At 41.7% G+C, this 25,047-nt stretch overlaps 2 protein-coding genes across 6 annotated transcripts in view; one reads left to right on the forward strand and one right to left on the reverse strand.

Annotated features, from left to right (window-relative positions):
• wwox (WW domain containing oxidoreductase) overlaps window positions 1-9,015 on the reverse strand; it is a 77,701-nt gene extending 68,686 nt beyond the window's left edge. For 2 of the 5 annotated variants that reach the window (XM_037767537.1, XM_037767533.1), the window contains exons 1-5: window positions 8,756-9,015; window positions 7,963-8,076; window positions 5,058-5,122; window positions 4,244-4,301; window positions 3,966-4,135 (exon numbers count right to left, since the gene is read on the reverse strand). In XM_037767537.1, the coding sequence (XP_037623465.1) occupies window positions 3,966-4,135; window positions 4,244-4,301; window positions 5,058-5,122; window positions 7,963-8,069 (400 nt within the window). In that variant the 5' untranslated portion in view covers window positions 8,070-8,076; window positions 8,756-9,015. Of the gene's footprint in view, window positions 1-3,965; window positions 4,136-4,243; window positions 4,302-5,057; window positions 5,123-7,962; window positions 8,083-8,284; window positions 8,431-8,637; window positions 8,664-8,755 lie in introns of all 5 variants that reach the window. The other 3 variants (XM_037767534.1, XM_037767536.1, XM_037767535.1) reach the window with 3 other exon arrangements.
• Window positions 9,016-12,544: 3,529 nt separating this feature from the next.
• nfat5a (nuclear factor of activated T cells 5a) overlaps window positions 12,545-25,047 on the forward strand; it is a 37,658-nt gene continuing 25,155 nt past the window's right edge. The window contains exon 1 of the mRNA XM_037766501.1: window positions 12,545-12,886. Within this exon, the coding sequence (XP_037622429.1) occupies window positions 12,814-12,886 (73 nt within the window). The 5' untranslated portion in view covers window positions 12,545-12,813. The remainder of the gene's footprint in view (window positions 12,887-25,047) is intronic.

The following is a 25,047-nucleotide window of genomic DNA, read 5'->3' on the forward strand; positions in this document are numbered from 1 at the left end:
ACTCGGATTAAAACACCATTGATGCCATTAAAATGCTAAGTGGGTCCAACCAATTGACATAACCACATTTCACTAGTGGAATGTCAAAGGAGCACACGAGTAGTAGCAATTACTATTAGAATACTGTTAATTATGGCTGCTGCATATTTAATATGTGGTAGAGTAAAACAAAGGTTATGTTAATATGGGTTTATTAAGCATTATAAAATGTCTGTGTGGAACTATTTCATGCTTTCTTTTAAGAAAAGCTGCTTTTTTTTCAGATGAACAATTTTCATTAACTAAATACATCGCAACAAATCTTAAATGTGGATTATCTTTTTCATTATATAGTTTTTAAACTAAGGCAAAAAAACGGCACACGATGTGAAGCACTTAATATGATAACGGTTTAATACCCGGCAGCGACCACATCATGGACCTCCTGTGCCCTCTTCTGGTGAAAACTAGTCTCCTTTCACTCCCTTTAGAATCAGGATTTACATTTGACTGCAATATATCCTTTAATGCAATATATAATATATATGAATATATATACCTCAAGTGCAACTACCTTACATTTTATTTATTACATATAATTTACCTATTTTACAAGTTCAATTACCTCCCTTTACATTACATCTATTTTACCTACTTTATTCCTCAAGTGGAATATTCAATTCAATTTATTTTTATATAGCGTCAAATCATAACAGAAGTTATCTCCAGACGCTCTATCTCTAATACCTCTGTTTATATTTATCTACTTTACCTGTTATATTCCTGTTTCATTTGCTTTATAACATGTGTGTGTTTTACCTGTTATATGTTTTATCTGTTATGTGTTTTACCTGTTATATGTTTTATCTGTTATGTGTTTTACCTGTTATGTGTTTTACCTGTTATATGTTTTACATGTTATATGTTTTACCTGTTATATGTTTTACCTGTTATGTGTTTTACCTGTTATGTGTTTTACCTGTTATATGTTTTACATGTTATATGTTTTACCTGTTATATGTTTTATCTGTTATGTGTTTTACCTGTTATGTGTTTTACCTGTTATATGTTTTACATGTTATGTGTTTTACATGTTATATGTTTTACCTGTTATGTGTTTTACCTGTTATATGTTTTACCTGTTATATGTTTTATCTGTTATGTGTTTTACCTGTTATATGTTTTACCTGTTATATGTTTTATCTGTTATGTGTTTTACCTGTTATGTGTTTTACCTGTTATGTGTTTTACCTGTTATATGTTTTACATGTTATATGTTTTACCTGTTATATGTTTTATCTGTTATATGTTTTACCTGTTATATGTTTTACCTGTTATGTGTTTTACCTGTTATGTGTTTTACCTGTTATATGTTTTACCTGTTATATGTTTTACCTGTTATGTGTTTTACCTGTTATGTGTTTTACCTGTTATGTGTTTTATTTGTTATGTGTTTTATCTGTTATGTGTTTTACCTGTTATGTGTTTTACCTGTTATGTGTTTTACATGTTATATGTTTTACCTGTTATATGTTTTATCTGTTATATGTTTTACATGTTATATGTTTTACATGTTATGTGTTTTACCTGTTATATGTTTTACATGTTATATGTTTTTCCTGTTATATGTTTTATCTGTTATGTGTTTTACCTGTTATATGTTTTTCCTGTTATATGTTTTATCTGTTATATGTTTTACATGTTATATGTTTTACATGTTATGTGTTTTACCTGTTATATGTTTTACATGTTATATGTTTTTCCTGTTATATGTTTTATCTGTTATATGTTTTACATGTTATGTGTTTTACCTGTTATATGTTTTATCTGTTATGTGTTTTACCTGTTATGTGTTTTACATGTTATATGTTTTACATGTTATATGTTTTACCTGTTATGTGTTTTACATGTTATATGTTTTATCTGTTATGTGTTTTACCTGTTATATGTTTTATCTGTTATGTGTTTTACCTGTTATGTGTTTTACCTGTTATATGTTTTACATGTTATATGTTTTACATGTTATGTGTTTTACCTGTCTGTCAAAGGTAACGCCACAATAACGCTAATTTGTTTTAACGCCACTAATTTCTTTAACAAATGAACGTAACTTGTGATTTTGAGGATGTAGCGGCTCAGTTTTAAAGCTGGAGTGAAGGTACTGGCTAAATAACGCTCCAAACTGTCATGTCCATCTCTCGTCCTGTTTTAGTGTTCTAATAGCATGTTAGTGTGGAGTTTAGGATGCAACCAAGATATCTGCTGGCTGTGATTGGTTGTTCCTCGTCACATGGCATGCTGTGCACGCTGCAGCGCTCCAAAACTTGAACTGTTTTTATCTCGGGGCGCAGCCGCTGTTTCCTGAGAAACAGCCGCTTGGGAATACTTGCGCGCCGCATGGCAACAACGGATTTGAGCACGCTAAAGACGCGGCATGTGTTCGGCCTCTAACTTTGCAGACCTTTTACATTCACAAAAAACTATATAACACACTCAATTAAAAGGAAAAAGCATAATAGGTCCTCTTCCCTTATCTTGCTCTTTGTCTGTCAGTGATATATTCATCATTGGAAGTTGTTTTACATCACCTAGTATGTCATGTTTAATATTGCTCTATTTGTTTTCTTATATATGATCTGGGGCTGTCAAAGTTAACGCACACTGACAGCTGTTGTTGCCTGTTGGGCTGCAGTTTGCCATGTTATGATTGGAGCATATTGTTTTATGCTAAATGCAGTACCTGTGAGGGTTTCTGGATCAATATCTGTTATTGATTTGTGTTGTTCATTGATTTATAATAATAAATATATACATACATTTACATAAAGCAGCATATTTGCCCACTCCCATGTTGATAAGAGTATTAAATACTGGACTAATCTCCCTTTAAGGTTCATTTAGAACAGATAAAACATGATTAATTTGCGATTAACTTCTGGACAATCATGTGATTAATCACGATTAAATATTTGAATCGATTGACAGCCCTAGTTATTAGTAACCCTACCCTCATATGTCGGCTTTTGTTATTTTCATTAAATGTATCCTGGGTCCAAACAATAACTGAATGTTTATCTGTATGAATGTTGGGACTTATTGGTCTCATTTCTACACTGCATTAAAACAAACAGTCTAAAAAAGAAAACAGTTGAGTTGAGAAGTTGTTCAGAAACCTGCAGCCTGCTGATCAAAGACTAGATTCATTTAGTATTCATTACACCGTTCATAAGGAACATACTGTATATCTGTAATAATATTAATTATATTGAACTGTTTATATAATAAATCATACATCATACAAGACTTTCTCCAGGACCATAACATTGAGATTAGTATTGTTTCTCTCTGATGAATCCTTGAATGTGTGTACAGATGAAGAGCATGGAGGTCAGGGAGGCGTTTAAGTTCAGGGCTGCTGTAAATCTATGAGCTGCATCTCTAAACACACACACAGCAATTACACTGCTGTGACTTTCCTTGGGACAAAGAATTTGAATATAAAGACAATTAACGATTTTATGTTTATTTGATTTCCCTCATGCTGTCGTTATCTATCCCCAACAAAGCGGCGAGTGTGAGCAAATGGCCACTACTGGTGCTAATTTAAACTAAAGGAAAGGGGAAATACATTCGTTTCCAGACCATTATATAGTGAGCAATGCATTCGCTGGCTACAAATGGACACCATTCATTACAGTTAACAATGACATCCAATTCAGCCCAGCTAATGAACTTCAATACAATCATGTTCGGTATTAACGAGTGATTTGTTGAGTCTAAGTGTATCATTTTGGAGGCTAATGTTGATGAATGTCTGCTTGTGGAGAGATGGGGACTCATGTCAAGCAGCCTCCTGCTACAGCGTGATACCACATCACCACCTAGTGGTGTCACCATGGAAACACACTTCACTGCAGCCTGCTGACTGTAGCTATAACAGAGCATCACTGAAGTGGTAAACCAGATTAGGATCTTATGGAACTCACCGATGCCAGAGTTGCCTCCGGTGATGAGGACGACCTTGTCAGAGAAATCTCGCCCCTGCAGGATCTCCAGAGCCGCGGTGTTTCCATCGTACCGCTTCGGCTTCACCACCACATCCTCGACTGTAAACGCCTGCCGCGGGTCAAAGTATGTGGACCGCTTGTTAATGTGACTGAAAATGACAAGAGGAAATAGGATGTTAGAACGGAGACTGTACAGTCTAGCACAGCATCTGTTTCCTCTGCTCAGCAAACAGAAACTCAATCATCAATCTACTTACTCAACATAAACGATATGTCCTTTCTCATCCGTTTCCTGCTCCCAACCATACGGTAAGTCTGTGGGAAAGACAGACATCATTTCTCTCTAACAGCCAGGATGCATAACAACATTAATATCTTATATATCTCATAATAAAAATAACTTATTCATGTTGAACTTTCACAAACTAAGTTACTGAAAACAACGAACAAGGATCCGCTGGCTGTGAAGTTAGAACACCATCTGATAGATACAAAGCCATTCTGAACATGTTCCCATAATGCCTTGTGTAAAATAGGCGTTGGTTTAATGGGTACCAAACTTGTGACCTCAGTGATGCTGATTGAATGAACCCTTAGAAGATGGTTCTATGAATGTCATTTACAATCTCCACAGGTTGTCCGGTAAGAACATGCAGATGATGGTGATGTATCAATTAGTCCAGGTCACACACTCTCTCTTTGAGATACCACTCATTTATTGATTGAAGATGGTTTGTAAATCCTTGTGTGAATAGTGGTTAATTCTCACGGACGCACAGGAAAGACCATATCAATAAATAAAGAGAAGAGTCCAAAGGTTTCAGCACTGATGCTGATCTGATGGAGGACAGATGAGGTTTGTGATCTGCGCAGAAGGTGATTGGAATCACAGCACTCTCTGATCATGTGAAGACCATGCGCCAAGCCACAGACTATTGGTCCGTGCATGTGAACAATGCATGGGCTGGTGAGGGGATGCTTTTGGGTTAAACTGCTGCAGAATAAGTGACCTTCTGAACACCTTGTATATACTGTATGTGTGACCCTGAAACACAAGTGAATGAAACAAACCTCCAGCACAACGTTTCTTCTTCCCTGTCTTGGGGTGCTCCCACTGTGTCTTCATCTCATCATGGCTGTTAACACACAGAGACAGAAGAAGAGTGGAAGAGTTAACCCTGCCTTCTTCTTTACTTCACTTCAGTTATTGATGGATATACTGGGGACAGGTCATGTTAATGTTTTCACCTGCAGCCTCTTGGTTATACAGAAAATACACATTACATTACATACAGTACAGCATACAACATCAATACCTGATCAATACATACATCAATAAACACAACTTAATAAAAGCTCTTATAGAAAAGACAAAATATTACAAAGGACTGTTGCAATTCAAGCAAATACTAAGAGCACATGACACATGTTCACATGTTCACATGTTCATATGTTCACATGTTCACATGTTCATATTAGGGCTGTCAATCAATTAAAATATTTAATCACGATTAATCACACACATTTTATCTGTTCTAAATGAACCTTAAAGGGAGATCAGTCCAGTATTTAATCCTCTTATCAACATGGGAGTGGACTAATATGCTGCTTTATATAAATGTATGTATATATTTATTATTATAAATCAATGAACAACACTAATCAATGACAGATATTGATCCAGAAACCCTCACAGGTACTGCATTTAGCATAAACAATATGCTCCAATCATAACATGGCAAACTGCAGCCCAACAGGCAACAACAGCTGTCAGTGTGTCAGTGTGCTGACTTGACTATGATTTGCCCCAAACTGCATGTGATTATCATAAAGTGGGCATGTCTGTAAAGGGGAGACTCGTGGGCACCCATAGAACCCATTTACATTCACACATCTGGAGGTCAGAGGTCAAGGGACCCCTTTGAACATGGACAGGACAGTTTTTCCTCGTTATTATGGCGTTAACTTTGACAGCCTCAGTTCCACATCCTAGGTATAATATATATATTGCATCTTTAGACGCAGCATGTGAACGGCTCCTTACAAAAACCAAAGTCCACGTGTAAGGGAGTTCTTCCTCCACAGAAACGCTGCTCCTGAACCACCTGAAACGCCTTGAGTGAAGTCCCGCCTTTTCTTCCGTAATGTGGTGATGTCACAAAGTAGGAATGCACCGATACTGTGCTCATGTACTCGTACTCGCAAAACGGCTCCGATACAACAGCACCGATACCACTTTACGGTGGTGATCCCACCTCAGCCGGCGCCGGCCCTCACTTTCATTGCACCACAGGGTTTTGCTTGCCCCCTCTGACTCGCGCGTGCGTTAGACTCCTTGGTCCGTGTTTCAGGACGGGTCAGGTGGGTTGCAGACATCGCCACAGACCCCTGCCCCCTTTACGTGGGCCGAGCCCCGTCCTGGCGGCACGACGCGGTTGGGGCGCACTGAGGACAGTCCGCCTCAGTCGACAGTCGCACCAGGAGCAGGGGGCCGTCCCCCGGCGGGGAGAGAGGGAGCAGCGAGCCCTTCGTCCACGGTTCGGCGAGGTCCGGGCGGGGAGCGCTGTAAAGCTGCGGCCGCGAGCCACCTTCACCCCGAGCCTTTGCAAGTCGACCTAGAGCCGGTCGCGGCGCACCGCCTCGTATGAGGGACTCCCCAGCCTGCCGTGTGTCGCTCACGGGAGCTCAGACAGAGCGTTTCGGACAGACGGCACAAAGATGAGAAAAGGTATGAGAAGCATGAGAACAATAGAGCGTTTATTAAACATTAAAGTATGTGAACATGTTGTTGGAGAAACACGAAATACAAGTATGCACCTGAAGATAAGAATAACAGGTCCTCTTTAAGCAAATACCATGCTGGTACTGTTGTTTCTCCAATAACCACATTTTATATTCTCTAGGTAAAGAACCATTGGCTGTCTTCTTCCCATGTCACCAGGAGCAGCCTGGAGCAGCCTGGTGCAGCCTGGTGCAGCCTGGTGCAGCCTGGTGCAGCCTGGTGCAGCCTGGAGCAGCCTGGAGCAGCCTGGTGCAGCCTGGTGCAGCCTGGAGCAGCCTGGTGCAGCCTGGTGCAGCCTGGTGCAGCCTGGAGCAGCCTGGTGCAGCCTGGTGCAGCCTGGAGCAGCCTGGAGCAGCCTGGTGCAGCCTGGTGCAGCCTGGAGCAGCCTGGTGCAGCCTGGAGCAGCCTGGAGCAGCCTGGTGCAGCCTGGTGCTCTGTCCCATCACTGATGACGGCTTCAGGATGTTATAATAACAGAGTAACTCTGTCATGAAGTTCTGCCTCTCAGCTGAAGCCTCTGAGGGACAGTACTGCAGCTACTGCAACGGCCCGCGGTGCCAGAGTCACAGTCTGATCAACACAGTTCATATTAAAGCATCAGGCGGCAGATCGGAGCAAATATCATTAAAAAAAGTGATTTTAATAAAACGGTGAAACTAGGCAGCGCTGATCAGATATGAATCAATATTCTGTTAAATTAATGCCTATTCCTCTCCTCACATGTTCTCAGGATCATCTCGTAGTGAAGGTTTAGCTGGAACATGAGAACGTTTGTGATGCCGCCGTCATTGTGAAATCTGGTGAAGGAACGCCAAGTTTCGGTCACATGACCGGAGCTCAGCCAATAGGAACGCTCTCTCTCTCTGAAGTGACCTGTGATTGGTCAAAGTCTCCCGTCACGGGCTAGATGTTGTAAAGCCTGAAAACAGAGCCATGAGGAGCAGAAGTCTAGTTCTCTCTCAGAACACTTCAATTACAATATGATGAAAGGTTATTATGGGATGTCTGCTCAATGATGCCAAACACATTCTGCCTACTGCAGCTTTAGTTATCTCTGTGTAGACTTCATCAGGTCAGACAGCAGAGCTCATCTGAACCAGCTGTGTGTTCCTCAGGCTGCTACCAGCTGAACTCTGTGGTTCTGGTTCTGGTTCTGAAGACAGACACTAACAGATAACAGGAGGATGAACTCACCTCGCATAGTAAACCCATCCATCTTTAGTGGACCTCTCCTCCCAGCCAGGAGGCAACTCATCCTCACTGTCTGTGTCGTCCATCCCGGCGAACTTCAGAGCTGCCATCACTCAGCTGCTGCTGACCAACTACAGACACACCTGCTGACTAACTACAGACACACCTGCTGACCAACTACAGACACACCTGCTGACTAACTACAGACACACCTGCTGACTAACTACAGACACACCTGCTGACTAACTACAGACACACCTGCTGACCAACTACAGACACACCTGCTGACCAACTACAGACACACCTGCTGACCAACTACAGACACACCTGCTGACTAACTACAGACACACCTGCTGACGGCTAACTACAGACACACCTGCTGACCAACTACAGACACACCTGCTGACCAACTACAGACACACCTGCTGACTAACTACAGACACACCTGCTGACGGCTAACTACAGACACACCTGCTGACCAACTACAGACACACCTGCTGACCAACTACAGACACACCTGCTGACTAACTACAGACACACCTGCTGACTAACTACAGACACACCTGCTGACCAACTACAGACACACCTGCTGACCAACTACAGACACACCTGCTGACTAACTACAGACACACCTGCTGACCAACTACAGACACACCTGCTGACTAACTACAGACACACCTGCTGACGGCTAACTACAGACACACCTGCTGACCAACTACAGACACACCTGCTGACCAACTACAGACACACCTGCTGACTAACTACAGACACACCTGCTGACTAACTACAGACACACCTGCTGACGGCTAACTACAGACACACCTGCTGACCAACTACAGACACACCTGCTGACTAACTACAGACACACCTGCTGACCAACTACAGACACACTAACTAACACTGAACCACTGAGAGGAGGTCTGCTCCGTGTCTCCGTGTCTCTGTGTCTCCGTGTCTCCGTGTCTCTCTGTCTCTGTGTCTCCGTGTCTCTGTGTCTCTCTGTCTCTGTGTCTCCGTGTCTCTGTGTCTCTGTGTCTCTGTGTCTCCGTGTCTCTGTGTCTCTGTGTCTCTCTGTCTCCGTGTCTCTGTGTCTCTCTGTCTCTGTGTCTCCGTGTCTCTGTGTCTCTGTGTCTCCGTGTCTCCGTGTCTCTGTGTCTCCGTGTCTCTGTCTCTGTGTCTCTGTGTCTCCGTGTCTCTGTCTCCGTGTCTCCGTGTCTCCGTGTCTCTGTGTCTCTCTGTCTCTGTGTCTCCGTGTCTCTCTGTCTCTGTGTCTCCGTGTCTCCGTGTCTCTCTGTCTCCGTGTCTCTGTGTCAGAGAGTCTCAGTTCAGAACCACCAGCACAGCGTTTCCCGGCACTTCCGCAACAACACACGGTGACGTTGAGCGCATTGCCTCATGGGAAACTGAGGCTGAAGAAACGTGCGACTACATATCTGGTCTATGATGTTCATAGATGATTTACAAATCATTTGGTAATCATTAACAAATACTTCATATTGTATATAAATGTTTTAATTTGTGCAACAATGAAATTAAGAAATTATAGCATTTTTTCATTTCATTTCTAAATTTATTTCGGACATTTAAAATAACAAGAAAATAGAAATAAAAAAAGGGAATGATCATACAAACAAGTGGACAGGCATAAAAAAAGTATTTACATACAATGAAAAGTATAAGTAAAAGAAACTGTCAAACACTTGATGCCTTGGTTTACATACTGGAAAAGAAGTGAGAACAAGAACAAACTTATTTAATCTCCTTCAGTCATTCATTAATAATTAACCAGCTGCCTTATTGAGCCATACATATACTCTCACTATAATTATTACCCTTTATCTCTGTCATACAAAAATATAAATTAATTACTGCTATAATTATCCTTATCAAAATATTTATTCATTAGCAGTCCAGAATACCAATTCATTAATTATAATGTATCTTAATCAGAACACAAATTCATTACTTACATATTTATCATTTATTATTCGTTATTATTTATCTTACTCATATTGACTAGTTGTTATCTTTTTGTATATGCGCATATTCTCATTTATAATATACAATACGCACATGAAATACAATATATATATTGTATTTCATGTGCGTATTGTATATATATATATATATAAAAAAATATATATATATTTTTATATATATATATATATATATTTATTTTTATATATATATATATTTTTATATATATATAAAAATATATATTGTATATATATTTATATATATATATTTTTTTTTATATATATATATAAATATTTTTATATATACAATATGCACATGAAATACAATATATATATATATATATATATTTTTATATATATATATTTTTTTATATATATATTTTTATATATATATATATTTATATATACACAATACGCACATGAAATACAATATATATATATACATATATATATATTGTATTAATGAATTGGTATTCTGGACTGCTAATGAATAAATATTTTGATAAGGATAATTATAGCAGTAATTAATTTATATTTTTGTATGACAGAGATATATATATATATATATATAATAAACACAGGTATATATATATATAATAATAAACACAGGTATAACATATGTATATATATATATAAACACAGGTGTTATTATTATTATTATTATCATTTAATTGTTATTAATTACACCTGTGTTTACCCTGCAATGACATGTCATGCTGTGAAAGGGCCGACTGACTGCCACTGAGTCGAGTAGAAAGAAGGGGAAGATTAGTAACTTCCACATTCTGTATAAACATTGTGTGTTTGATATTTTTAGATTTTATGTGTGTGAGTAAATTGTTTCTTTATGTCTTTGCAAACGTCCTCAGAGAGAAGCTGCTCTGCATCGTGACGTCTTCAGAGAGAAGCCGTTCTGCGCACACTTGGCTGCTTTCTTTCCTTCCACTCCTGTTTGCTAGTGTAGGGATTGATCTCCTGCTTTAATTAAGCAGTTTCTGTTCTTACTGCGGGGGACAGGGAGAGTCGTCTCTATTCTGGCTATTTCACGATTTCCAAGGAAACTTGAAATATGTGACACTTGCATGCTTTATTGTGCCGACTTTGAGGAATCTGCTGGGACTTGTTCAGCCAGGTACCTAGTTTAGTATAATTGACTGCAAAGATGCTTACTTTCATTTCCCTTATTGGAAACAGACTCAGAGTTCCTCCAGCTCCAGTTTTCCTTTCAGAGAACAGTCATTGAGCATTTTCCTCCCCATAAATGTGGAGCAGAGGTCAAGTTGCTGATGCACTTAAACGTGATGATCTTGCTGTTATGGAGATCATTATGATGGCACAGTCACAAGAATGTGTGATGTTTGTTTCAGATTGTGCAAATGATGCACTTAAGATAATGTAACAGGAAAAACACTCCCCCCCAACCTGGCAAACCAGTCCTACCCCCCCAACTACTGTCCACCATGACTGCTTACAAAGACACAACGTTAGCAGTCAGAAGCTGTGGGACCTGATGAGCCTGCTACACAGGGTCCTGTCACACGCTCTTCTTCAACACTTAGATTTTGCTGAGTTGCGAATCTTTTTGTCAAAATACTATTTCCATCCAAGGTTATGAATGAACTCTCACACTCAATGGGAGATAAAGGTGCATATATTTCTCAAAGCAACCTGCAGGTGTTCAGTGTGTTCACATTTTAAGTACTAAGAGCTGTACCTCTACTCAAGTAGCCTTCTGTACGTAAGTACACATTGATGTTACTTTACACTTCTACTCATTACATTTCAGAGGGAAATATTGTACAGTTTATGCTAATACATGTATCTGACAGCTACAACTATTAGTTACTAGATTAAGAGGACAGTGCTTGGTATTTCCTCAACTGATCTCAACATGGCTGCAGGGTCACAAACTTTCTCATTTTCCAGCTAAACCGTGCACTACAAGATGATTCTGAGAACAAGTGAGGAGAGAAATAGGCATTAACGTAACAGAATATTAATTCAGTGAATGTCCAGTGGACGTTTGTGCAGAAATAACTGCTGCAGCTCCTCCAGACCAACAGAGGTTTCCCGTGTCTTGTGAAGTGACGGGGCTCCGCAGAGAGAAACGTTATCGTCTCCGACCAAAACTCCGGCGTCTCCCCCGTTCCCTCCGGCCGCGGTCGGGAGGCTGAGGCGGGAAAAGCCAACACTAGGATCAGCATTGATTCATGGAGAGACCTTGGTCTGGTCAGCTAACATTACTGCCAAGCAGCTGAAATATAGAGTGATATTGTGCTTTTAGCTGACGTGTGTCTCCTCACTGTGTTGAGCGATGCTCCTTCATGTCTATGTAGAGCGAGCACAAGCGCCAGCAACAGGACGCTGACTTTAGTTGACTTAACGGCTACAGGTGAAGCTGTTAACAACACATTTAGGATTCTTACTAACAGGCCCTTTAAGTATAAATATCTGTAAAGTTTTGTATACGCTGGGATAACGCCTTTTCCAAATAGAAATTAAATAACATTTTAGAAAAGAAGCTTCCAGTGACCTCTGACGATGAGAGGAGGCAGAGTGCATCATCCTCATCATCATCAGTGTCTCTGTGATGGTTCAGTGCATCCTGATCCTGAGTCGGTCACCGCGCATGCCCCTGGGCAGCAGAAAGGGGGCGGGGCCAGGAGGCGTGTGCGTGTGTGTGTCTCAGACAGTGACGGGAGTCTGCTGGATATAACGGTTCTTACAGACTCAGTCTCTTCAGGCTGGAACTGTGACACATTAAAGGGTTAAAGGCTGTATATATTAATGCAGATGTGAAGCTGGTCCTGGTTGTGGTGCTGGTCCTGGTTCTGGTTCTGGACTAGAGAGAGTCCTGTTCCCTCCATGAAGCGCTGCGATGCCCTCTGATTTCATCTCCCTCCTCAGCTCCGACCTGGACCTCAACTCACCCAAATCACTCTACTCCAAAGGTAAGACCATAAACTCTCTAGATACAGTTAGATACAGTTACATACAGGCTGTACTGACGCTGTGAGACCCGACCTGTCTGTCTGCTCTCTGAGAGGAAGTAGCACTGGTAGCTCCGTTAAGCTGCTAGCAAGGTTAGCTTCTCTTCTGTTAGCTCACCGAGCTAGCTGCTGCTAGCAGTTAGCTGCTGCTAGCTGCTGCTAGCTGCTAACAGCAGCTAGCTGGTTGGTTAGCTAGTTAGCTGTTAGCTGTTAGCTGTTAGCTGTTAGCTGTTAGCTGTTAGCTGTTAGCTGGTCTGTTATCTGTCCGGGTCACATGCGGGTCTGAACTGTGCTACTAGCTGCTGCTAGTCTGATCACAACACTGAGATGTTCTCTGATCGATCACTGATTATTAGTGGACTGATCTGATGGTTAGCATCCTGTTAGCATCATCAGGTTCATCACACCGTTAGCATCATCAGGTTCACCATCACACCGTTAACATCATCAGGTTCATCACACCGTTAGCATCATCAGGTTCATCATCACACCGTTAGCATCATCAGGTTCATCACACCGTTAGCATCATCAGGTTCATCACACCGTTAACATCATCAGGTTCATCATCACACCGTTAGCATCATCAGGTTCACCATCACACCGTTAACATCATCAGGTTCATCATCACACCGTTAGCATCATCAGGTTCACCATCACACCGTTAACATCATCAGGTTCATCACACCGTTAACATCATCAGGTTCACCATCACACCGTTAACATCATCAGGTTCATCACACCGTTAACATCATCAGGTTCATCACACCGTTAACATCATCAGGTTCATCACACCGTTAGCATCATCAGGTTCATCACACCGTTAGCATCATCAGGTTCACCATCACACCGTTAACATCATCAGGTTCATCACACCGTTAACATCATCAGGTTCATCACACCGTTAACATCATCAGGTTCACCATCACACCGTTAGCATCATCAGGTTCATCACACCGTTAGCATCATCAGGTTCACCATCACACCGTTAACATCATCAGGTTCATCACACCGTTAACATCATCAGGTTCATCACACCGTTAACATCATCAGGTTCATCACACCGTTAGCATCATCAGGTTCATCACACCGTTAGCATCATCAGGTTCACCATCACACCGTTAGCATCATCAGGTTCACCATCACACCGTTAACATCATCAGGTTCATCACACCGTTAACATCATCAGGTTCATCACACCGTTAACATCATCAGGTTCATCACACCGTTAACATCATCAGGTTCATCACACCGTTAACATCATCAGGTTCATCACACCGTTAACATCATCAGGTTCATCACACCGTTAACATCATCAGGTTCACCATCACACCGTTAACATCATCAGGTTCACCATCACACCGTTAACATCATCAGGTTCATCACACCGTTAACATCATCAGGTTCATCACACCGTTAACATCATCAGGTTCATCACACCGTTAACATCATCAGGTTCATCACACCGTTAACATCATCAGGTTCATCACACCGTTAACATCATCAGGTTCACCATCACACCGTTAACATCATCAGGTTCACCATCACACCGTTAACATCATCAGGTTCATCACACCGTTAACATCATCAGGTTCACCATCACACCGTTAACATCATCAGGTTCATCATCACACCGTTAACATCATCAGGTTCATCATCACACCGTTAGCATCATCAGGTTCATCACACCGTTAACATCATCAGGTTCATCACACCGTTAACATCATCAGGTTCATCACACCGTTAACATCATCAGGTTCATCACACCGTTAACATCATCAGGTTCATCACACCGTTAACATCATCAGGTTCATCACACCGTTAGCATCATCAGGTTCATCACACCGTTAACATCATCAGGTTCATCATCACACCGTTAACATCATCAGGTTCATCACACCGTTAACATCATCAGGTTCATCACACCGTTAACATCATCAGGTTCATCACACCGTTAACATCATCAGGTTCATCACACCGTTAACATCATCAGGTTCATCACACCGTTAACATCATCAGGTTCATCATCACACCGTTAACATCATCAGGTTCATCATCACACCGTTAACATCATCAGGTTCATCACACCGTTAACATCATCAGGTTCATCACACCGTTAGCATCATCAGGTTCATCATCACACCGTTAACATCATCAGGTTCATCACACCGTTAACATCATCAGGTTCATCACACCGTTAACATCATCAGGTTCATCACACCGTTAACATCATCAGGTTCATCACACCGTTAACATCATCAGGTTCATCATCACACCGTTAACATCATCAGGTTCATCACACCGTTAACATCATCAGGTTCATCATCACACCGTTAACATCATCAGGTTCATCATCACACCGTTAACATCATCAGGTTCATCACACCGTTAGCATCATCAGGTTCATCATCACACCGTTAACATCATCAGGTTCATCACACCGTTAACATCATCAGGTTCATCACACCGTTAACATCATCAGGTTCATCACACCGTTAACATCATCAGGTTCATCACACCGTTAACATCATCAGGTTCATCATCACACCGTTAACATCATCAGGTTCATCACACCGTTAGCATCATCAGGTTCATCATCACACCGTTAACATCATCAGGTTCATCACACCGTTAGCATCATCAGGTTCATCATCACACCGTTAACATCATCAGGTTCATCATCACACCGTTAACATCATCAGGTTCATCACACCGTTAACATCATCAGGTTCATCACACCGTTAACATCATCAGGTTCATCATCACACCGTTAACATCATCAGGTTCATCACACCGTTAGCATCATCAGGTTCATCATCACACCGTTAACATCATCAGGTTCATCACACCGTTAGCATCATCAGGTTCATCATCACACCGTTAACATCATCAGGTTCATCATCACACCGTTAACATCATCAGGTTCATCACACCGTTAGCATCATCAGGTTCATCATCACACCGTTAACATCATCAGGTTCATCACACCGTTAGCATCATCAGGTTCATCATCACACCGTTAACATCATCAGGTTCATCACACCGTTAACATCATCAGGTTCATCACACCGTTAACATCATCAGGTTCATCATCACACCGTTAACATCATCAGGTTCATCACACCGTTAACATCATCAGGTTCATCATCACACCGTTAACATCATCAGGTTCATCATCACACCGTTAACATCATCAGGTTCATCACACCGTTAACATCATCAGGTTCATCACACCGTTAGCATCATCAGGTTCATCATCACACCGTTAACATCATCAGGTTCATCATCACACCGTTAACATCATCAGGTTCATCATCACACCGTTAGCATCATCAGGTTCATCACACCGTTAACATCATCAGGTTCATCATCACACCGTTAACATCATCAGGTTCATCACACCGTTAACATCATCAGGTTCATCACACCGTTAACATCATCAGGTTCATCACACCGTTAACATCATCAGGTTCATCATCACACCGTTAACATCATCAGGTTCATCACACCGTTAGCATCATCAGGTTCATCATCACACCGTTAACATCATCAGGTTCATCATCACACCGTTAGCATCATCAGGTTCATCATCACACCGTTAACATCATCAGGTTCATCACACCGTTAGCATCATCAGGTTCATCACACCGTTAACATCATCAGGTTCATCATCACACCGTTAGCATCATCAGGTTCATCACACCGTTAACATCATCAGGTTCATCACACCGTTAACATCATCAGGTTCATCACACCGTTAACATCATCAGGTTCATCACACCGTTAACATCATCAGGTTCATCACACCGTTAGCATCATCAGGTTCATCATCACACCGTTAACATCATCAGGTTCATCACACCGTTAACATCATCAGGTTCACCATCACACCGTTAACATCATCAGGTTCATCACACCGTTAACATCATCAGGTTCATCATCACACCGTTAACATCATCAGGTTCATCACACCGTTAACATCATCAGGTTCATCACACCGTTAACATCATCAGGTTCACCATCACACCGTTAGCATCATCAGGTTCATCATCACACCGTTAACATCATCAGGTTCATCACACCGTTAACATCATCAGGTTCATCACACCGTTAGCATCATCAGGTTCATCACACCGTTAGCATCATCAGGTTCATCATCACACCGTTAACATCATCAGGTTCATCACACCGTTAGCATCATCAGGTTCATCATCACACCGTTAACATCATCAGGTTCATCACACCGTTAACATCATCAGGTTCATCACACCGTTAGCATCATCAGGTTCATCACACCGTTAGCATCATCAGGTTCATCATCACACCGTTAACATCATCAGGTTCATCACACCGTTAGCATCATCAGGTTCATCATCACACCGTTAACATCATCATCATCACACCGTTAACATCATCAGGTTCATCACACCGTTAACATCATCAGGTTCATCACACCGTTAGCATCATCAGGTTCATCATCACACCGTTAACATCATCAGGTTCATCACACCGTTAGCATCATCAGGTTCATCATCACACCGTTAACATCATCAGGTTCATCACACCGTTAACATCATCAGGTTCATCACACCGTTAACATCATCAGGTTCATCACACCGTTAGCATCATCAGGTTCATCATCACACCGTTAACATCATCAGGTTCATCACACCGTTAGCATCATCAGGTTCATCATCACACCGTTAACATCATCAGGTTCATCACACCGTTAACATCATCAGGTTCATCACACCGTTAACATCATCAGGTTCATCATCACACCGTTAACATCATCAGGTTCATCACACCGTTAACATCATCAGGTTCATCACACCGTTAACATCATCAGGTTCATCACACCGTTAACATCATCAGGTTCATCACACCGTTAGCATCATCAGGTTCATCATCACACCGTTAACATCATCAGGTTCATCACACCGTTAGCATCATCAGGTTCATCACACCGTTAACATCATCAGGTTCATCACACCGTTAGCATCATCAGGTTCATCACACCGTTAACATCATCAGGTTCATCATCACACCGTTAACATCATCAGGTTCATCACACCGTTAGCATCATCAGGTTCATCACACCGTTAGCATCATCAGGTTCATCATCACACCGTTAACATCATCAGGTTCATCATCACACCGTTAACATCATCAGGTTCATCATCACACCGTTAACATAATCAGGTTCATCATCACACCGTTAGCATCATCAGGTTCATCATCACACCGTTAACATCATCAGGTTCATCATCACACCGTTAACATCATCAGGTTCATCATCACACCGTTAACATAATCAGGTTCATCATCACACCGTTAGCATCATCAGGTTCATCATCACACCGTTAACATCATCAGGTTCATCATCACACCGTTAACATCATCAGGTTCATCATCACACCGTTAACATCATCAGGTTCATCATCACACCGTTAACATCATCAGGTTCATCACACCGTTAACATCATCAGGTTCATCATCACACCGTTAACATCATCAGGTTCATCACACCGTTAACATCATCAGGTTCATCACACCGTTAACATCATCAGGTTCATCATCACACCGTTAACATCATCAGGTTCATCACACCGTTAACATCATCAGGTTCATCACACCGTTAACATCATCAGGTTCATCACACCGTTAACATCATCAGGTTCATCACACCGTTAACATCATCAGGTTCATCATCACACCGTTAACATCATCAGGTTCATCATCACACCGTTAACATCATCAGGTTCATCACACCGTTAACATCATCAGGTTCATCACACCATTAACATCATCAGGTTCATCACACCGTTAACATCATCAGGTTCATCACACCGTTAACATCATCAGGTTCATCATCACACCGTTAACATCATCAGGTTCATCATCACACCGTTAACATCATCAGGTTCATCACACCGTTAACATCATCAGGTTCATCACACCGTTAACATCATCAGGTTCATCACACCGTTAACATCATCAGGTTCATCACACCGTTAACATCATCAGGTTCATCACACCGTTAACATCATCAGGTTCATCATCACACCGTTAACATCATCAGGTTCACCATCACACCGTTAACATCATCAGGTTCATCACACCGTTAGCATCATCAGGTTCATCATCACACCGTTAGCATCATCAGGTTCATCACACCGTTAACATCATCAGGTTCACCATCACACCGTTAACATCATCAGGTTCATCACACCGTTAACATCATCAGGTTCATCACACCGTTAACATCATCAGGTTCATCACACCGTTAACATCATCAGGTTCATCACACCGTTAACATCATCAGGTTCACCATCACACCGTTAACATCATCAGGTTCATCACACCGTTAACATCATCAGGTTCATCACACCGTTAGCATCATCAGGTTCATCACACCGTTAGCATCATCAGGTTCATCACACCGTTAACATCATCAGGTTCATCACACCGTTAGCATCATCAGGTTCATCATCACACCGTTAGCATCATCAGGTTCATCACACCGTTAACATCATCAGGTTCATCACACCGTTAACATCATCAGGTTCATCACACCGTTAACATCATCAGGTTCATCACACCGTTAACATCATCAGGTTCATCATCACACCGTTAACATCATCAGGTTCATCATCACACCGTTAACATCATCAGGTTCATCACACCGTTAACATCATCAGGTTCATCACACCGTTAACATCATCAGGTTCATCACACCGTTAACATCATCAGGTTCATCATCACACCGTTAACATCATCAGGTTCATCATCACACCGTTAACATCATCAGGTTCATCACACCGTTAACATCATCAGGTTCATCACACCGTTAACATCATCAGGTTCATCACACCGTTAACATCATCAGGTTCATCACACCGTTAACATCATCAGGTTCATCATCACACCGTTAACATCATCAGGTTCATCATCACACCGTTAACATCATCAGGTTCATCACACCGTTAACATCATCAGGTTCATCACACCGTTAACATCATCAGGTTCATCACACCGTTAACATCATCAGGTTCATCACACCGTTAACATCATCAGGTTCATCATCACACCGTTAACATCATCAGGTTCATCATCACACCGTTAACATCATCAGGTTCACCATCACACCGTTAACATCATCAGGTTCATCACACCGTTAGCATCATCAGGTTCATCATCACACCGTTAGCATCATCAGGTTCATCACACCGTTAACATCATCAGGTTCACCATCACACCGTTAACATCATCAGGTTCATCACACCGTTAACATCATCAGGTTCATCACACCGTTAACATCATCAGGTTCATCACACCGTTAACATCATCAGGTTCACCATCACACCGTTAACATCATCAGGTTCATCACACCGTTAACATCATCAGGTTCATCACACCGTTAGCATCATCAGGTTCATCACACCGTTAACATCATCAGGTTCATCACACCGTTAACATCATCAGGTTCATCACACCGTTAGCATCATCAGGTTCATCATCACACCGTTAGCATCATCAGGTTCATCACACCGTTAACATCATCAGGTTCATCACACCGTTAACATCATCAGGTTCATCACACCGTTAACATCATCAGGTTCACCATCACACCGTTAGCATCATCAGGTTCATCATCACACCGTTAACATCATCAGGTTCATCATCACACCGTTAACATCATCAGGTTCATCACACCGTTAACATCATCAGGTTCATCACACCGTTAACATCATCAGGTTCATCATCACACCGTTAACATCATCAGGTTCATCACACCGTTAACATCATCAGGTTCATCATCACACCGTTAACATCATCAGGTTCATCACACCGTTAACATCATCAGGTTCATCACACCGTTAACATCATCAGGTTCATCACACCGTTAGCATCATCAGGTTCATCATCACACCGTTAACATCATCAGGTTCATCACACCGTTAACATCATCAGGTTCATCACACCGTTAGCATCATCAGGTTCATCACACCGTTAACATCATCAGGTTCATCACACCGTTAACATCATCAGGTTCATCATCACACCGTTAACATCATCAGGTTCATCACACCGTTAACATCATCAGGTTCATCACACCGTTAACATCATCAGGTTCATCACACCGTTAGCATCATCAGGTTCATCACACCGTTAACATCATCAGGTTCACCATCACACCGTTAACATCATCAGGTTCATCACACCGTTAGCATCATCAGGTTCACCATCACACCGTTAACATCATCAGGTTCATCACACCGTTAACATCATCAGGTTCACCATCACACCGTTAACATCATCAGGTTCATCACACCGTTAACATCATCAGGTTCATCATCACACCGTTAACATCATCAGGTTCATCACACCGTTAACATCATCAGGTTCACCATCACACCGTTAGCATCATCAGGTTCATCATCACACCGTTAACATCATCAGGTTCATCACACCGTTAGCATCATCAGGTTCACCATCACACCGTTAACATCATCAGGTTCATCACACCGTTAGCATCATCAGGTTCATCATCACACCGTTAACATCATCAGGTTCATCACACCGTTAGCATCATCAGGTTCATCACACCGTTAGCATCATCAGGTTCATCATCACACCGTTAACATCATCAGGTTCATCACACCGTTAGCATCATCAGGTTCATCATCACACCGTTAACATCATCAGGTTCATCACACCGTTAACATCATCAGGTTCATCACACCGTTAACATCATCAGGTTCATCACACCGTTAGCATCATCAGGTTCATCATCACACCGTTAACATCATCAGGTTCATCACACCGTTAGCATCATCAGGTTCATCACACCGTTAACATCATCAGGTTCATCATCACACCGTTAACATCATCAGGTTCATCACACCGTTAACATCATCAGGTTCATCACACCGTTAACATCATCAGGTTCATCACACCGTTAGCATCATCAGGTTCATCATCACACCGTTAACATCATCAGGTTCATCACACCGTTAACATCATCAGGTTCATCACACCGTTAACATCATCAGGTTCATCACACCGTTAACATCATCAGGTTCATCATCACACCGTTAACATCATCAGGTTCATCACACCGTTAACATCATCAGGTTCATCACACCGTTAACATCATCAGGTTCATCACACCGTTAACATCATCAGGTTCATCACACCGTTAGCATCATCAGGTTCATCACACCGTTAACATCATCAGGTTCATCATCACACCGTTAACATCATCAGGTTCATCACACCGTTAGCATCATCAGGTTCATCATCACACCGTTAACATCATCAGGTTCATCACACCGTTAGCATCATCAGGTTCATCACACCGTTAACATCATCAGGTTCATCACACCGTTAACATCATCAGGTTCATCACACCGTTAGCATCATCAGGTTCATCACACCGTTAACATCATCAGGTTCATCATCACACCGTTAACATCATCAGGTTCATCATCACACCGTTAACATCATCAGGTTCATCATCACACCGTTAACATCATCAGGTTCACCATCACACCGTTAACATCATCAGGTTCATCACACCGTTAACATCATCAGGTTCATCATCACACCGTTAACATCATCAGGTTCATCATCACACCGTTAACATCATCAGGTTCATCACACCGTTAGCATCATCAGGTTCATCATCACACCGTTAACATCATCAGGTTCATCACACCGTTAACATCATCAGGTTCATCACACCGTTAGCATCATCAGGTTCATCATCACACCGTTAACATCATCAGGTTCATCACACCGTTAACATCATCAGGTTCATCACACCGTTAACATCATCAGGTTCATCACACCGTTAACATCATCAGGTTCATCACACCGTTAACATCATCAGGTTCATCACACCGTTAACATCATCAGGTTCATCACACCGTTAACATCATCAGGTTCATCATCACACCGTTAACATCATCAGGTTCATCACACCGTTAGCATCATCAGGTTCATCATCACACCGTTAACATCATCAGGTTCATCACACCGTTAACATCATCAGGTTCATCACACCGTTAACATCATCAGGTTCATCACACCGTTAACATCATCAGGTTCATCACACCGTTAACATCATCAGGTTCATCATCACATCGTTAACATCATCAGGTTCATCATCACACCGTTAACATCATCAGGTTCATCATCACACCGTTAACATCATCAGGTTCACCATCACACCGTTAACATCATCAGGTTCATCACACCGTTAACATCATCAGGTTCATCATCACACCGTTAACATCATCAGGTTCATCATCACACCGTTAACATCATCAGGTTCATCACACCGTTAGCATCATCAGGTTCATCATCACACCGTTAACATCATCAGGTTCATCACACCGTTAACATCATCAGGTTCATCACACCGTTAGCATCATCAGGTTCATCATCACACCGTTAACATCATCAGGTTCATCACACCGTTAACATCATCAGGTTCATCACACCGTTAACATCATCAGGTTCATCACACCGTTAACATCATCAGGTTCATCACACCGTTAACATCATCAGGTTCATCACACCGTTAACATCATCAGGTTCATCATCACACCGTTAACATCATCAGGTTCATCATCACACCGTTAGCATCATCAGGTTCATCATCACACCGTTAACATCATCAGGTTCATCATCACACCGTTAACATCATCAGGTTCATCACACCGTTAGCATCATCAGGTTCATCACACCGTTAACATCATCAGGTTCATCATCACACCGTTAACATCATCAGGTTCATCACACCGTTAGCATCATCAGGTTCATCACACCGTTAGCATCATCAGGTTCATCACACCGTTAGCATCATCAGGTTCATCATCACACCGTTAACATCATCAGGTTCATCACACCGTTAGCATCATCAGGTTCATCATCACACCGTTAACATCATCAGGTTCATCACACCGTTAGCATCATCAGATTCATCACACCGTTAGCATCATCAGGTTCATCATCACACCGTTAACATCATCAGGTTCATCATCACACCGTTAGCATCATCAGGTTCATCACACCGTTAGCATCATCAGGTTCATCATCACACCGTTAACATCATCAGGTTCATCACACCGTTAACATCATCAGGTTCATCACACCGTTAGCATCATCAGGTTCATCACACCGTTAGCATCATCAGGTTCACCATCACACCGTTAACATCATCAGGTTCATCACACCGTTAACATCATCAGGTTCACCATCACACCGTTAACATCATCAGGTTCACCATCACACCGTTAACATCATCAGGTTCATCGCACCGTTAGCATCATCAGGTTCACCATCACACCGTTAGCATCATCAGGTTCATCATCACACCGTTAGCATCATCAGGTTCATCACACCGTTAACATCATCAGGTTCATCACACCGTTAACATCATCAGGTTCATCACACCGTTAGCATCATCAGGTTCATCACACCGATAACATCATCAGGTTCATCACACCGTTAACATCATCAGGTTCATCACACCGTTAGCATCATCAGGTTCATCACACCGTTAACATCATCAGGTTCATCATCACACCGTTAACATCATCAGGTTCACCATCACACCGTTAGCATCATCAGGTTCATCACACCGTTAACATCATCAGGTTCATCATCACACCGTTAACATCATCAGGTTCATCACACCGTTAACATCATCAGGTTCATCATCACACCGTTAGCATCATCAGGTTCACCATCACACCGTTAACATCATCAGGTTCATCATCACACCGTTAACATCATCAGGTTCATCATCACACCGTTAACATCATCAGGTTCATCACACCGTTAGCATCATCAGGTTCATCATCACACCGTTAGCATCATCAGGTTCATCACACCGTTAACATCATCAGGTTCATCATCACACCGTTAACATCATCAGGTTCATCACACCGTTAACATCATCAGGTTCATCACACCGTTAACATCATCAGGTTCATCATCACACCGTTAGCATCATCAGGTTCATCACACCGTTAACATCATCAGGTTCATCACACCGTTAACATCATCAGGTTCATCATCACACCGTTAGCATCATCAGGTTCATCACACCGTTA

This window comes from Sebastes umbrosus, chromosome 4 (genome assembly GCF_015220745.1).
Source record: "Sebastes umbrosus isolate fSebUmb1 chromosome 4, fSebUmb1.pri, whole genome shotgun sequence".
Taxonomy (NCBI): domain Eukaryota; kingdom Metazoa; phylum Chordata; class Actinopteri; order Perciformes; family Sebastidae; genus Sebastes; species Sebastes umbrosus.